This window comes from Trichoderma reesei, assembly GCF_000167675.1.
Source record: "Trichoderma reesei QM6a unplaced genomic scaffold TRIREscaffold_10, whole genome shotgun sequence".
NCBI classification, from domain to species: domain Eukaryota; kingdom Fungi; phylum Ascomycota; class Sordariomycetes; order Hypocreales; family Hypocreaceae; genus Trichoderma; species Trichoderma reesei.
In genome coordinates, this window is record NW_006711157.1 from 871,131 (window position 1) to 884,425 (window position 13,295).

Consider the following 13,295-nt stretch of genomic DNA (forward strand, 5'->3'; position numbering starts at 1 on the left):
TCTGCGGCGACTGATAGTCGGAATGGCCGCCAGGGGCGGTTGCGGACGCTGAGCCAGAGGCTGATGCTTGGGCCGGGCCAGAGGCAGAGGCAGCGCCAGAGGCAGAGGCAGAGGCGGCGGAGTTGGAGGCACCAGAGGCAGCGCCGGGATGCATCGACGAGTTGGACGACAAGGGCGGGCGCGACATGCCACCCGGCTGGAGCACGTTGGGCACCGAGCTCTGCAGGCTGGCGGGCGACTGCTCGAGCTTGATCTGGGGAGCGTAGTCTCGCGATGCCATCTGGCTCTGCGGGCTCACTCCGGACATGTGCAGTTCGTCGAGCTGAGCGCCATAGGGAGCCGTGGCCGACTGCTGCCGTCGCGGGGGAGGCAGCTGATGTGATTGGTTCATGGCGCCTCGCTGGCGGTTGGGGGCTGGCCGGGGCGTTGAGACTCGACTCGGACTGGCTTGTGCGTCTGTGGTCCGTGGCTGGAGGCGGTTGGGACGTGGGACGTGGGACTGGATGGCGATAGGCGAGGCGCGGCTCAGCAGTTGGTCGTCCGTCAGATGGGGGGTCGGCAGAAGCAGCAGGGCTGGATCACGAGGCGACCAGGCGGCCCCCCTTGGCAGCGCGGTGCTGGTTGATGACGTTTTGTCTTGTCTGGCGGATCTTTAGACGACGAGCCGGGGGGGAAAGATGAGGGACAAAGGCAGAAGCAGAAGCAGAAGCAGAGGCAGAGGCAGAGCAGACGAGGCGTGCACGGCTGGAGGGATCAGACCAAGGCCATTCTAGCGTTCGTCAGCGTCTGCCGCCCAGAGCTGCGTGCTGATAATACAGAGGTACCTGCAGAGAGCTGGATTACCGAGTATGTACCTAGAGTAACCTAGGCCCGGCTCATGTTGGATGGAAGCTCGGCAGGGCGTTAGTGAGGCGCCAGAGTGCAGCGGCTAGCACTGCGGTTAGCATCCTTGGGGGGGTGCTGTCTGGTGGGTGCTCTAGTAAGGCGGGTAGTACTACTACTTCATAGCATGGACTTGGATCTTGCTGTCGACATGTCTCACAGACTCGAGCGAGATTTCAATTACAGCCACTCGAATCAATAATAACGGGATGAGGGACCTTTCAAAATCACGCCATGGACATCATTTAGCTTAGATGCGCAGAAAACATTGATGGTGACCCAACTGTGCGAAACAGCCTTGACTCATCAGCCTTAACTCATCGGCAGCCTTAGCGTCTTAGTTCACATGCATCAACTTTGGTGCTCGAGTTGCTTTGATTGAGCTCCTGTGCGGATCGGCCTCTCTCATGATCATGATGAAACCCATTTGGATCATACAGATTGAAGTCCCTCTCTTCGCAAGATTCAGCTACTACAAAGTCATAGCATGATTGGACGGCTTTCTTCGAGGCACAAGGTTCCATTACACTCGATCATTCCTAGCGGGCGAGAAGAAGCTACCAGAGCTCCGTAATGCAACTCACGGTGCGGCATAGATCAGCTGATACGGCCTTAGCCAGCCGTTCGTCTACAGCGTCTATGGCGACATGTGCCCACCTGCACAGTGCAGAGTAGGTACAGATAGCGTCTCGATAAGCTCCCAAGCACATGCCGCGGTCTTGTCCTCAATACCTGTCCTCGTGAGCAGCTTCAACAAAGCACACTTGAATGATGCTTCATACTCGTGTCACCGTCAAATCAACTTACCCGATGCTCTTGTAAATCGACTGCTGCCCAAATTTCTTCTGCCTTCGCCGCTATCTTGCCAATCGCCTTCCATCATCCTCCCGCATAACCCACAACGAAGACCAGCTCTGCGCAACCGCCGGGATGGCCTTCTTCGAACGCATGACGAGCCCCCATCGCCATTCGCCCATCCTGCCTCTCCACAACCCTCCGAAACGACTTCCCAGCGAATACCAACTCAACGAACTGGACCCTCGACCCGACGATGCCTCGTCAAACGAGGGAGACCTGCCTAGAGCCTGGCAATCCCACTATGATGAACCATCCGAGTCGCGTGGGGTCTCGCCGACCACATGGCGTAGCAAGTCCGGCTCCAGCCAGTCGGTTCACAACGTGAAGCCGAACCGACGACCGATGTTTGCTGGTCCACCGCCGCCGATAACAGCATCGATGTTGATAAGCAAGGAGTCGTTCAGGGCCGATTCGGTTGGCCCTTCAGGCCGCAAGAAACCTACGCCATATAGCCTTCTCGGTGGCAGCCCGACCGAGGCTAACAGCGTCTTGTTTGATCACAGGCGTGAAGCTGCTATCAACACTTCCGATTCCGTTTGGCGAGGCTTGCGGAGGCAAGAGAAGGCCTTGGAGAAAGAGGTTCAGCTCCTGCTCGATCAGCAAGCCGCCGCCTTGGCCGCTGGAACCGGCCACGAGAATGACGAATCAAGCACGGGGAGTAGCACTCCGACGAGCACATTCTACTCTACGAAAAGTTCCAAATCGAAGATGGCCAGCTCTCTCTATGTGCCGCCTCGGGCCACCCGCGACGGCAACGTGGTGCCAATCAGACAGCCGGCAAACGATAAGCCGCCAGGGCTGAGGTCGACCAGAGGCGCTCTCCGGGAGTTGATAACATCCATGACGAGGCTCAAGGAAGACGAACATGCTCACCTGGACGACGCCATGATGCAGCGACAAGATGCGCTCAACTACCTGGACCGGCTAGGCAGCAGGAAAACCGGCATACAGGCAGAGCTGGATGATCTGACAGAGAACGGCGACGAGCCGCTAGCGAGAGAGCTGCGCGACCTGAACACGCAGCATGATGCCCTAGGCAAGGAGATACAGTTGCTCGAGGAGAAGTTGGCCGCAATGCGGATAGAGCACCGCACACTGGAAGAGAGAATAGACGACATCAAGAATAAGAGAGAGGCAGGACTCAGCGGATACTACGGCGCATTACGAGATGTGACCAACGAAGCAAATGCATTTGTGCAGCACCCTCCCATTCAACCGCTTGACGAGGACCTCCTGTGGCAGGGCGGCGAGGCTGACGGAGACCCGGCCGCTTCGGGAGGACGCGAGTTCATGCGCCTCATCCCCGAGCGGCGGACGCTGGAAATGGCAAGATCATGGTGGACGGCGGAGATGACAGTGCTGAAGCGCTGCAAAGAGCGTATCGATGAGGATCGCCAAGCGTTGGAGGAAGGGGGCCGGGTCTGGGACAAGGTCACCCAGCTGGTCTCGACATTTGAGGCAGATTTGCGAGAGGCGATGCAGGGTGGCACCGCGGCGTCTTCATCATCTTCAAGCCCGAAAGGCAAAGACAAGGTGCCCTCGCAGGAGGAGATTCTCTCCGATCAGCTGTCCCGAATGAAGCAAGTGATTGAAGAGCTGGAAGACCAATTGAGGCAAGCCGAAGAAAAGCGCTGGAACCTCTTGATTTGTGCTATCGGCGCAGAACTGGAAGCCTTCAAGGAGGCCTACAACGTCTTAAACAGCTTGCTACACCCCCCTGAGAAGCGGCTTCCCGGCGATGGCGGAGATGCGTCTGAGAAAGAGGCAGAACCAGGACATCGACCTGCCACGCAGAAGGAGGAGAGTCATGCGGCTGATGAAGAGAGCGACAACGAGGTGCCGTCAGACTTTCTCGGCGGCGAACATGATGCGAGGGATGAACCCGCTGTTGCTGATAACAGCAGCGAGAACGAGGTGCCGCCGGAATTTCTGGTGGAACACGTGTGAAGGTGAATATTGTCGGATTGCTTTCTCTACTTGGTTTCACAGGGTCTTTGGTTATCAACAAGCGACGGATTTTTGTTTTCGTGTGCGTTTCTTTGGTGGGCGGACTATATCTAGTTGATGGGAATCACAATACCCTGGCCTGGTGGTGGTTTGTTCCTTTCATGACTTGACGATGATGATATCTAGCGTGGCAAAAGCCTGTTGACCAAGAAGTAGAACATATCAAGCGATGATTTGACTTTCTATTCATTTTACAAAGGATTGTCGCTGAAGCTCGTTGATTATCTGCTTTCCAACCCAGTTGAGCGTACAGTACATCGGGTCCTAGAATCTTAGGCCCCGAGTAACCTCGGCTAAGTGGAAACAACTCACGACGAGCCTTTGTGGACCACGCCGCCGAGCCAGAATTTGAACCGGGTGGAAGGAATGAATAAGACGACCAAGCAGCATCTCGTCAGTGTGCAGAGTTTCTCTTTTCTTTCAATTTTTCTTGAATTTTGCGAGTTGGGTCATCTCATCATATTCTGCATTCAAATCAAAAGCCACGGAGTAACAAAAGCAAGCACCCAAGTGTTTCCCATCAAACGCCCAAACAGAAACATGACGTTGGCACGGCTCGTCCGTCATGATAACTCGAAACCAAACTTCATCCTCCTAGGACCTTTCCCTTAGACGAGGCCCCTCCAGCATCCCAGCCCATTCGCATTCATTTCGAATCAAGACAAGAGCTCCCGGCCGACAGACTGTTAGGATGGGTTGATAAATGGCTCGGCAACCGGTCGCATGTCGACGATTGGGCTCGACAACTCGACGGGAGGTAGTCTGAAAAGGATATGACATGTCCACGACAATCATCGCTTGCGCTCAAAGAAGCCGCTGGAGCCGGCAATGGCAACGGACTGGTCCATCACCCACTCGCCGACGCCGAGGTACTTGTCGATCCACTTGGAAACTTCCTTGTTCTCGCCGGCAACTTTGTCGCTCTTGAAACTGGAGGCCCCGTTAGCCCGTTGCGATTGCGATTAGGATTACTCGATCGATGGGGAAGCGACAAAACTCACGTCAGGCCGGTCGAGCGCTTCACGCCAGCGAGGAAAGCCGACACTGTCACATGCAAAATCTCAGCACACATGCAGGGATACACCACCACACGACCAAGAAAAGGAAGAATTCTCTTACGGAGGACGGCGTCAAAAGCATAGTGAGTCAAACGTCCAACCTTTGACCAGAGGCCCAGCGTCAGCAGGTCGAGAAGCTGCGAGCAGATTCTTAGAACGGCCAGTCAAATGCAGGCGAAATCTGGCGCGGAACTCCGGAATGCAAGCGGTCCCTTCAAGAAGAGAAGAGAAACGATCGCGAGCCGAAGGGCGCCAGCACGAGAGCAACGAACCGGGGGGGATCTGGGATCTGGGGGAAAGAAAGACGTACCACCATGATGCCTGAGTTTTCCCTTTTCGAAATCAGATGCAAGAGCCGGGCGTCGGTGTCGTTTGTGGGTATCTGGAGAAGGCTCGCAAGGGGTGTCGCAACGGTGAGAGGCTAATACAGCTTCGGAGGCGGCTGGAGGAACAGCTGAGGTTGACGCATCACGTGCGAGCGCTCCATGAGTTTTCGGAGATCGGCGCCTCGTCTTCCGGATCCAAGCTTGGAGCTTGGTGCTGAATCAGCTTTATCCATGCCTGATGGCTTAGTCATTCACAAGCTTGAAGAAGGCTACTAACTCTGCCCACCTAAGCCCGATTAGGATGGAGGGGCAGAGGGGAGGTGAACAGGCCCGATAGCTGGACGGAGTATCTCGATAGGACTGCGTGCTAACAATTGCCCGAATTAGCACATACGGGTACGCATACATATCACGATGATGTGGGAGCCAAAGGAAAGAGCTTCATGCGATCGAAGAGACAGCCAAAAGACGCAATCATTGCCCGGGCCTTGGCATCACGCCTGGATTGCCCATCTGATACACGCATCACAAGACACTCACCGCGCTTAGAGAGATCACCGCTTCGTTCCCCGAGATTCGCGCTTCATTCAACAACTTGTCGCTACTATTTTGCCGAGCCGGCGCTAGGAAAACGGCGTGAGGCGTGGGGGAGAAAGGCTCAATTTTTTTTTGTTGAGATGGGCCGAAACACGGAGGGCTGCTGCCGTCCCTTGTCCTAGCAGCAAGGGGCGTTTGACCAAAGCATTGAAAGGAGGAGTTGCTCAATCACGTACGAAAAGTGCAGAAAGTACGAGTACGAGGATGAGTACCTATGCGGTACTGAGCGCGATGGCTGGGCGCGGCACCGGCGGCACTCTTTATGGCAAATGCCTCATGAGAAAGTACGGCAAGGCAAGATGAGGCCAGACTGAGGCATTGCCAGCTACCAAAATGGCGTTGGTGATGCCCTTGCTGGTAGCGTCGTTGTTGATGGGCGGTATTACTACAAAGTGGTAATATCTGACGCCGAGTGATATCCACGGCATTACTACTACGATAGTCCACAGCTGGGTCCCTACGTGCAGCCCTGCAGGGCTCCGGTACGAAGACGAGGCAAAAAAAGAAAAAAAGAGGAAAAGACCGTCCGAGAACAGGCCGCAGTCTTCTTCTGCACTCCGGGCGCCGTCCGTTTGCGGCCCTGGCCCAGGAATTACATACTGAGGCCTGTTTCTTTTACGCCGTGGCAGCACGAGATAACGGTGAGACTAGCGGCCGGTCCCCTTATCCCAGCTGTTCCACGTTGGCCTGCCCCTCAGTTAGCGCTCAACTCAATGCCCCTCACTGGCGAGGCGAGGGCAAGGATGGAGGGGCAGCATCGCCTGAGTTGGAGCAAAGCGGCCGCCATGGGAGCAGCGAACCAACGGAGGGATGCCGTGCTTTGTCGTGGCTGCTGTGGCCAATCCGGGCCCTTGGTTGGCTCACAGAGCGTTGCTGTGAGACCATGAGCTATTATTGCTAGGTACAGTATAGAGAGAGGAGAGAGAGAGAGAGAGAGAGAGAGGGGAAAAAAGGTGAGGTTGAAGTGAGAAAAAAAAAAAAAAAAAAAAATCCAACCACTGACGGCTGCCGGCTCTGCCACCCCCCTCCCTCCACCCCAGACCACCTGCACACTCAGCGCGCAGCATCACCTAATCTTGGCTCGCCTTCCCGCAGCTCAGGTTGTTTTTTTTTTCTCTCTCCCTCGTCGAAGCCGCCCTTGTTCCCTTATTTATTTCCCTCTCCATCCTTGTCTGCCTTTGGTCCATCTGCCCCTTTGTCTGCATCTCTTTTGCACGCATCGCCTTATCGTCGTCTCTTTTTTCACTCACGGGAGCTTGACGAAGACCTGACTCGTGAGCCTCACCTGCTGATTTCTCTCCCCCCCTCCCGACCGGCTTGACTTTTGTTTCTCCTCCAGTACCTTATCGCGAAGCCGGAAGAACCCTCTTAACCATGTCCCAGATCTCCCGCACGCAGAGCATCATGGCTACCACGGCCCAGGAGCACCTGGAAACCGGCGGCCGCATCAATTGGCTGGCCTCGCTCAACACGGCCTTTACGCCTGCCCGCAACTTTCGCCGCACCTCCATCATCTGCACCATCGGCCCCAAGACCAACTCGGTCGAGGCCCTCAACAAGCTGCGTGATGCCGGCCTCAACGTCGCCCGCATGAACTTCTCCCACGGCAGCTACGAGTACCACCAGTCCGTCATCGACAATGTGCGCGCCTCTGTCGCCGCCCACCCTGGCCGGCCCGTCGCCATTGCCCTCGACACCAAGGGCCCCGAGATTCGAACTGGCAACACGGCCGGCGACGTGGACATTCCCATCAGCGCCGGCACCGTCATGAACTTCACCACCGACGAGAAGTACGCGACGGCCTGCGACACTCAGAACATGTAAGAGACTCTTTTTCTGCTGCTTTTTCTTGCTGTCATACCTGAGGCGGGGGAGGGGTAAAGAGATGAGGGGGGACACGGACACACAAAGATACACCCCGCCTTGCATCTGGCATGGCCACATTAGAGACTGCACAATGGGCAGCTCTGCTTGGAACCTGATTGATGCCCTATGCCTTCAACACCTACACCTGCCCTGATCGTATGACTCGCACGGTGAGCCACTGCTAACACAGCTTCACATAGGTACGTCGACTACAAGAACATCACCAAGGTGATCCAGCCTGGCCGTGTCATCTACGTCGACGACGGTGTCCTCGCCTTTGACGTCCTCAGCATCAAGGACGACCAGACCGTCGAGGTCCGCGCCCGCAACAACGGCTTCATCTCCTCCCGGAAGGGTGTCAACCTGCCCAACACCGATGTCGACCTGCCTGCTCTCTCCGAGAAGGACAAGGCCGATCTCCGGTTTGGTGTCAAGAACAATGTCGACATGGTCTTTGCCTCATTTATCCGCCGTGCGCAGGATATCAAGGATATCCGCGACGTGCTGGGCCCCGAGGGCAAGCAGATCCAGATCATTGCCAAGATCGAGAACCGACAGGGTCTCAACAACTTTGCCGAGATCCTTGAGGAGACCGACGGTGTCATGGTCGCCCGTGGTGACCTGGGTATTGAGATCCCCGCCGCCGAGGTGTTCGCCGCCCAGAAGAAGATGATTGCCATGTGCAACATTGCCGGCAAGCCCGTCATCTGCGCTACCCAGATGCTCGAGTCCATGATCAAGAACCCTCGACCTACGCGTGCCGAGATCAGCGATGTCGGCAACGCCGTCACTGATGGCGCCGACTGTGTTATGCTATCTGGCGAGACTGCCAAGGGTAACTACCCTGCCGAGTCCATTCATGAGATGCACGAGGCCAGTCTCAAGGCTGAAAACACCATCCCCTACGTCTCCCACTTTGAGGAGATGTGCACTCTGGTCAAGCGCCCCGTCTCGACCGTCGAGTCTTGCGCCATGGCTGCCGTCCGCGCCTCTCTCGACCTCGGCGCCGGTGGCATCATTGTCCTGTCCACCTCTGGCGACTCTGCCCGCCTGCTGTCCAAGTACCGCCCCGTCTGCCCCATCTTCATGGTGACCCGAAACCCCACCACCTCTCGATTCAGCCACCTGTACCGCGGTGTCTACCCCTTCCTGTATCCCGAGCAGAAGCCCGACTTTGATACTGTCAACTGGCAGGAGGACGTCGACAAGCGCATCAAGTGGGCCGTCACCCGCGCCATTGAGCTCAAGACGCTCACTGCCGGCGACACCGTTGTCGTCGTCCAGGGCTGGAAGGGCGGCATGGGCAACACAAACACCCTGCGCATTGTCCGCGCTGACCCCGACCACCTGGGCATTGGACAGATGGAGTAGACGAAATGGGAAAGGATACACAAAATGGAATTCTGAGCTTTTTTTTTTTTTTCTTTTTCTTTGTTATGACGGAACTCGGGGGCGGCAAAGGGAACATTCGAAGACCAAAACGAACAAAGAGTGCTTGACCACGGCCATGACGGAACAAGGCAAAAGGCCCTAGGTACGGCCTGTTATTAGGTTATGAGGCGGTTGCATACACGCCGGTATCATTAATGACCGAAGAATAAAACTATCACGCCTTACGATGCATACCTATTTTATTTCATTTTCAATTGCAGCAGTGTTTCAGTTTATTTGTGATTTGATTTGGTTTCAACGAATATTTGACGATGGTGATGACTCCAGACATGTGTGTCCATTTCCGATTCGATAAACCTCTGTATGAAGATCTGTATATACCTGAGCTCCATTGCTATAACTTGGAATGGATTTTGGATCGCTTCGTTGTGCTGCTGAGTTTGATGCGAGGGTGCGGCTGCTGAGTTTACAGGTAGGCATGGATATATGTGAAAGTTAGCGTCAAGGGCAAGCCAAAAGGAGGCAGCCTCATAACTTCATCAGGAAGAAGAAGTACAATAACAACGAGAACATCAACAAGAAATAAGATAGTCATTAAATCCCGTCTATACAGATCTCAAACGCCATCAAACGCATATTTGAACAAATTCAGCAGAAAAGAGAAAGAAAGAGTGAAAGAGAGCAGGAAAACTCTTCACTACTACAAGTTCTTAATCTCAAATCTCTTCCGCAGCCTCTCGCCGTGCCTGAGAAAGAGCCAGGCGACGGGGGACAGCGCGACGCCGATGAAGCCGAGGATGCTGTTGCCCCAGCCCATGCCCAGGCGGTCGTACATGGGCAGGCCGGCGAGGGGCAGGACGGCGCCGGCGACGGAGCGGATGACGGCGTTGGCGGCGAGGGCGGAGGCTGCGTAGACGGTGAATGTGTCGACGAGGTACATTTGGAGGGACTGCCGTTGACTCTGGTTAGCATGATGATGGGAGGATGTTGTTGCTGGGGTCAAAAAAAAAGGGGGGGGGGGGTTGGGCGGAGAGGAGAGGAAAGGAGAGGGGAGAGAGGGTTCTTACCATGTAGACGATGAGGTCGCCCACGCCAATGACGACAGTGCCGATGATGGGCGCGATCCAGTGGACCTTGTACTCGGCGGTCCAGCCGTAGATGAAGAAGCCCATGGGAAGCACGACGGCGCCGACCATGAGCGGCGAGAGGCGGTACTCGGGCTTCATGCCCTCGGGGGCGCGGCCCTCTGCCTCTGCGGCCAGGGCCTCCTCGGCAGCCTTTTTCTTGATGTTGCTGTCGCTGGTGAGGGAGAAGAAGGCGACGCCAATCATGCTGCCGAAGCCGATGCCGAGAAAGGTGAGGCCGGCGTAGCTGGTCTTGAAGTGGTAGATTTCCATGAAGAGGGGCGTGAGGCTGGTGAAGAGGAGGTAGAGGTAGGCGTAGACGACGCCGACGTAGACGCCGCAGATGATGCTGATCGGGGAGAGGACGAGCATCTTGAAGGGCCGCAGGATGCCGCGCCGGAGGTAGGCGGCGTGGGAGAGGCCCGGGTCGAGCTTGGACCGCAGCAGGGGGTTGGCCGTCTGGCTGCGCAGGCGGTCGGCTTTGCGGCGGAGCAGGACGGGGGCGTACGTCTCGCGGGCGAGGAGGGCGTAGAGCAGGGCCAGGGTGCCCGAGAGGATGGCCATGATGTAAAAGACCCAGCGCCAGCCGAGGCCCGTGGTGATGAAGCCGCCGACGACGGGGCCGACGACGGGGCCGAGCAGCGGGCCGATGGCGAAGCAGGCCATTGCGGCGCCGCGGCGGTCCTGGCGGATCATGTCGGTGATGGAGCCGCCGCCGTTGGTGATGGGGCAGGAGCCGAAGATGCCGCTGAGGAAGCGGAAGATGATGAGCGTCGTCATGGAGGGGGCTTGCGCGCAGGCGATGACGAAGACTGGTGTGTATGTTGTTAGGCTCTGAATTCAGGGGATGGTGGGTTCAAAGCTGGACTCACCGATGAAGCCAACGTTGGTGATGTTGTAGATGATGGAGCGGCCGTAGAGCTCGGAGAGCGGCGCAAAGAGCATGGGCCCGGCTGCGAAGCCGAGGACGTAGACGGAGACGCAGAAGGCGGCGAGTTCCTGGCTTGTGCTGTGGAATTCCTGCATCAGGTCGGGGACGCCGGGCGCGAACATGGCTACAAAGATGAAGAAGGAGTCAAAGTCAGTTTCTATGAAGGTGCTGGATATGGGAGTGTGGGTTTGGTGTTGTTGAGTGTGTTCTCATACATGAAGCCAAGGGCGTGATGAACGAAAGAGCGCTGATGAGGGCGCTGTTGAGGATCTTCTTCCACGAAGGCCAGTTGTACGGGTTCTCGGGGTCGTCGTCGCCGTCCCACCACACGAGGTTCTCGTCATCGCTGGGGTCTGATGCATTTTGCACCAGGGCGGCTTGCTTCTCGGGGTCGAGGGTGGCGGTTGCGGGATCGGGAGGTGAGTTGGAGGAGGAGGAGGAGGATGAGGAGGAAGAGCCGGTATCTCTGGAGATGTAAGTGGCCTTGGGCTCGAGGTCGAGTTTGTCGTCCGTGGGTGGGTGCGGCGGTGATATGGTGAGGGTAGACTGTGATTGAGACTCTGTGGGTGTGTTGGAGGAGGCCATTTTGGCTGTGTTTGGTGTGCTTTTCTCGTCAAGTTAGCGGCATTGTCTGATGTTGATGTTGATGGTGTTTATAGTGTTGAGTGGGTGTAAATGCGACGGTTGGAAGGAAGGCGTCGTCGCATGAGATGTAAGCCCATGTTTTCATTCCAATTCATATCAAAAATTTGCTTTTTGCTTTTCCCATCCTTTCTACCGCGTCCATTTCCTTGTCTCTCATCTTTGACTTTTTTTGCTTTTCATGGCTCGCATTGTTCTCGATCCTCCAAGGGGAAGAGGGAAACGAGTTCATTGGATGTTCTGCAAGGAACGAGCATCGGGCATAAGCCGTGCGGGATCGGGATTATGCCCTCCCAAAAGGAATTTCCAGAGGAGCTAAAGTTGAGCTTCTTACATACCTTGAACGCTAAACCCAATGAGCAGCACCAGCTCCCGCTTGCAATTTGCTGGGAGGGAAAGTAATAGTAGGAGGATGAGGATGAATGAGAGGATGGATGAGAGGAGAGCCCAGCAGTAGGTGCTCGGCCTTTGCCAGTGCCGGGGCTATTTGAGTTGCGGCTCCTCGTCAGCGGTGCATGTCCTGGGTGTGTAGCCGCACGTGTATGAAAGGAGGGCGCTCATGTGAGGACCAAGCGTCACGAAGAGAGATGGGGGATGGAGTAAGATTGAAGGAGATGGATGTAAGGACCAAGATGAAGGTGAAGAGGGCAAGCTCCGAGAGGAGACGGAGACGGGGGAGGAGGGGACTCAAGATTGCGGGATACTACTAGCAAAGAGGAAGCACGGCTCTCTCGTTGACAGGGTCTTTTGAACGTACCTACGAAGCTATTACTACTCGTAATAGTAGCACTAGAGACGGGAGGGTGAATACATGCACTTGACCTCCTCGTCATACAAGGCAAGACAGGACAGAGACAGAATGCGGCAGCTAGGAGCGGAGACGCAAGCCACGAGAATGCGGATCTCGACCAGGGGGGGGGGAACGGCCAGGGCCAGAGTCCGCATTGACATTCCCTGAATCGCTGCCAGATCCGCTCTCCAGACACGGTATTTGTTCCCCATGATCTCTTCCTCTCGGCTGCGAGGCTCTCTGTGCTACCTACTACTACTATGAAGGTTCACACTGGTCATAGTAACGGCTACCATCCATATCTTGTCCTCCCCTAGGGGGAGCGTTGGTGGCGCCGAATACCCGCCCCGATCTCGAGTCGGCCGCTCCCATCAGCGCCGGTTGTCTTATACTGCTACGGCCTGTCCCCCGTTTGATGTCTCTTGTCTCTTGTCTCCTTCACCGGTCTTTATGCACGGCTGCAGATCTTTGTCGAGGTGACATGCCAGGAAGTATTTTACCGTACGCGTACTTTTATCTTTACCAGGGAAGTCTCCGGACATCACTTGGAAAAGAAAAAAACAAGACGTCGATTCATGGCCTCCCAAGCTAACCTGAAGAAGTACCTACCTAGTTAACAAAAGGGAGGACGGCTGTAATTAGGGGGGCTAGACATGTTTGCTGCGTCTTACTTATTACCTTACTGGCACATTGGATCTTGTTACTAGTGCCGTGAACCCAGTCCGGGGTTGTCGATGGCTTCGGCGGGGTGGAGCTGCGTTCCTTGCAAAGTACAGTAGTAGTACATACGAGGACGGGCCGCTTCCCTATCAGCGGCTGGGC

The 13,295-nt window shown here is 55.9% G+C and overlaps 4 protein-coding genes across 4 annotated transcripts; 2 read left to right on the plus strand and 2 right to left on the minus strand.

The window, feature by feature from the left end:
• Nucleotides 1–1,812: 1,812 nt before the first annotated feature.
• TRIREDRAFT_78437 (uncharacterized protein) lies at nt 1,813–3,687 on the plus strand (the record flags this gene model as incomplete). The annotated part of the gene is made up of 1 exon (XM_006965645.1): nt 1,813–3,687. The coding sequence occupies one exon, from the start codon at nt 1,813–1,815 to the stop codon at nt 3,685–3,687; it is 1,875 nt and encodes a 624-aa protein (XP_006965707.1).
• A 499-nt stretch (nt 3,688–4,186) lies between these two features.
• TRIREDRAFT_122113 (uncharacterized protein) lies at nt 4,187–5,163 on the minus strand. The gene is made up of 4 exons (XM_006965797.1): nt 5,116–5,163; nt 4,867–4,942; nt 4,749–4,791; nt 4,187–4,677 (listed from the first exon to the last, which is right to left on the minus strand). Exons 1-4 carry the CDS (start codon nt 5,119–5,121, stop codon nt 4,539–4,541), a joined length of 264 nt encoding a protein of 87 aa, XP_006965859.1. The 5' UTR covers nt 5,122–5,163; the 3' UTR covers nt 4,187–4,538.
• A 1,939-nt stretch (nt 5,164–7,102) lies between these two features.
• Nucleotides 7,103–9,108, plus strand: TRIREDRAFT_78439 (uncharacterized protein; the record flags this gene model as incomplete). The annotated part of the gene is made up of 2 exons (XM_006965646.1): nt 7,103–7,548; nt 7,795–9,108. The coding sequence occupies 2 exons, from the start codon at nt 7,103–7,105 to the stop codon at nt 8,963–8,965; spliced, it is 1,617 nt and encodes a 538-aa protein (XP_006965708.1). The 3' UTR covers nt 8,966–9,108.
• Nucleotides 9,109–9,686: 578 nt separating this feature from the next.
• Nucleotides 9,687–11,386, minus strand: TRIREDRAFT_62488 (uncharacterized protein; the record flags this gene model as incomplete). The annotated part of the gene is made up of 4 exons (XM_006965798.1): nt 9,687–9,935; nt 10,054–10,922; nt 10,983–11,165; nt 11,257–11,386. Coding segments are annotated over 4 exons (1,431 nt in total), but the record flags the coding sequence as incomplete, so codon positions are not given.
• Between the last annotated feature and the right edge of the window lie 1,909 nt (nt 11,387–13,295).

Coding starts and splice junctions, on each gene's coding strand:
- TRIREDRAFT_122113 (XM_006965797.1), bottom strand. Junction 4,792..4,866: donor TGCTTTTGACGCCGTCCTCC/GTAAGAGAATTC, acceptor TGCATGTGACAG/TGTCGGCTTTCCTCGCTGGC. Junction 4,678..4,748: donor AAGCGCTCGACCGGCCTGAC/GTGAGTTTTGTC, acceptor CGGGGCCTCCAG/TTTCAAGAGCGACAAAGTTG.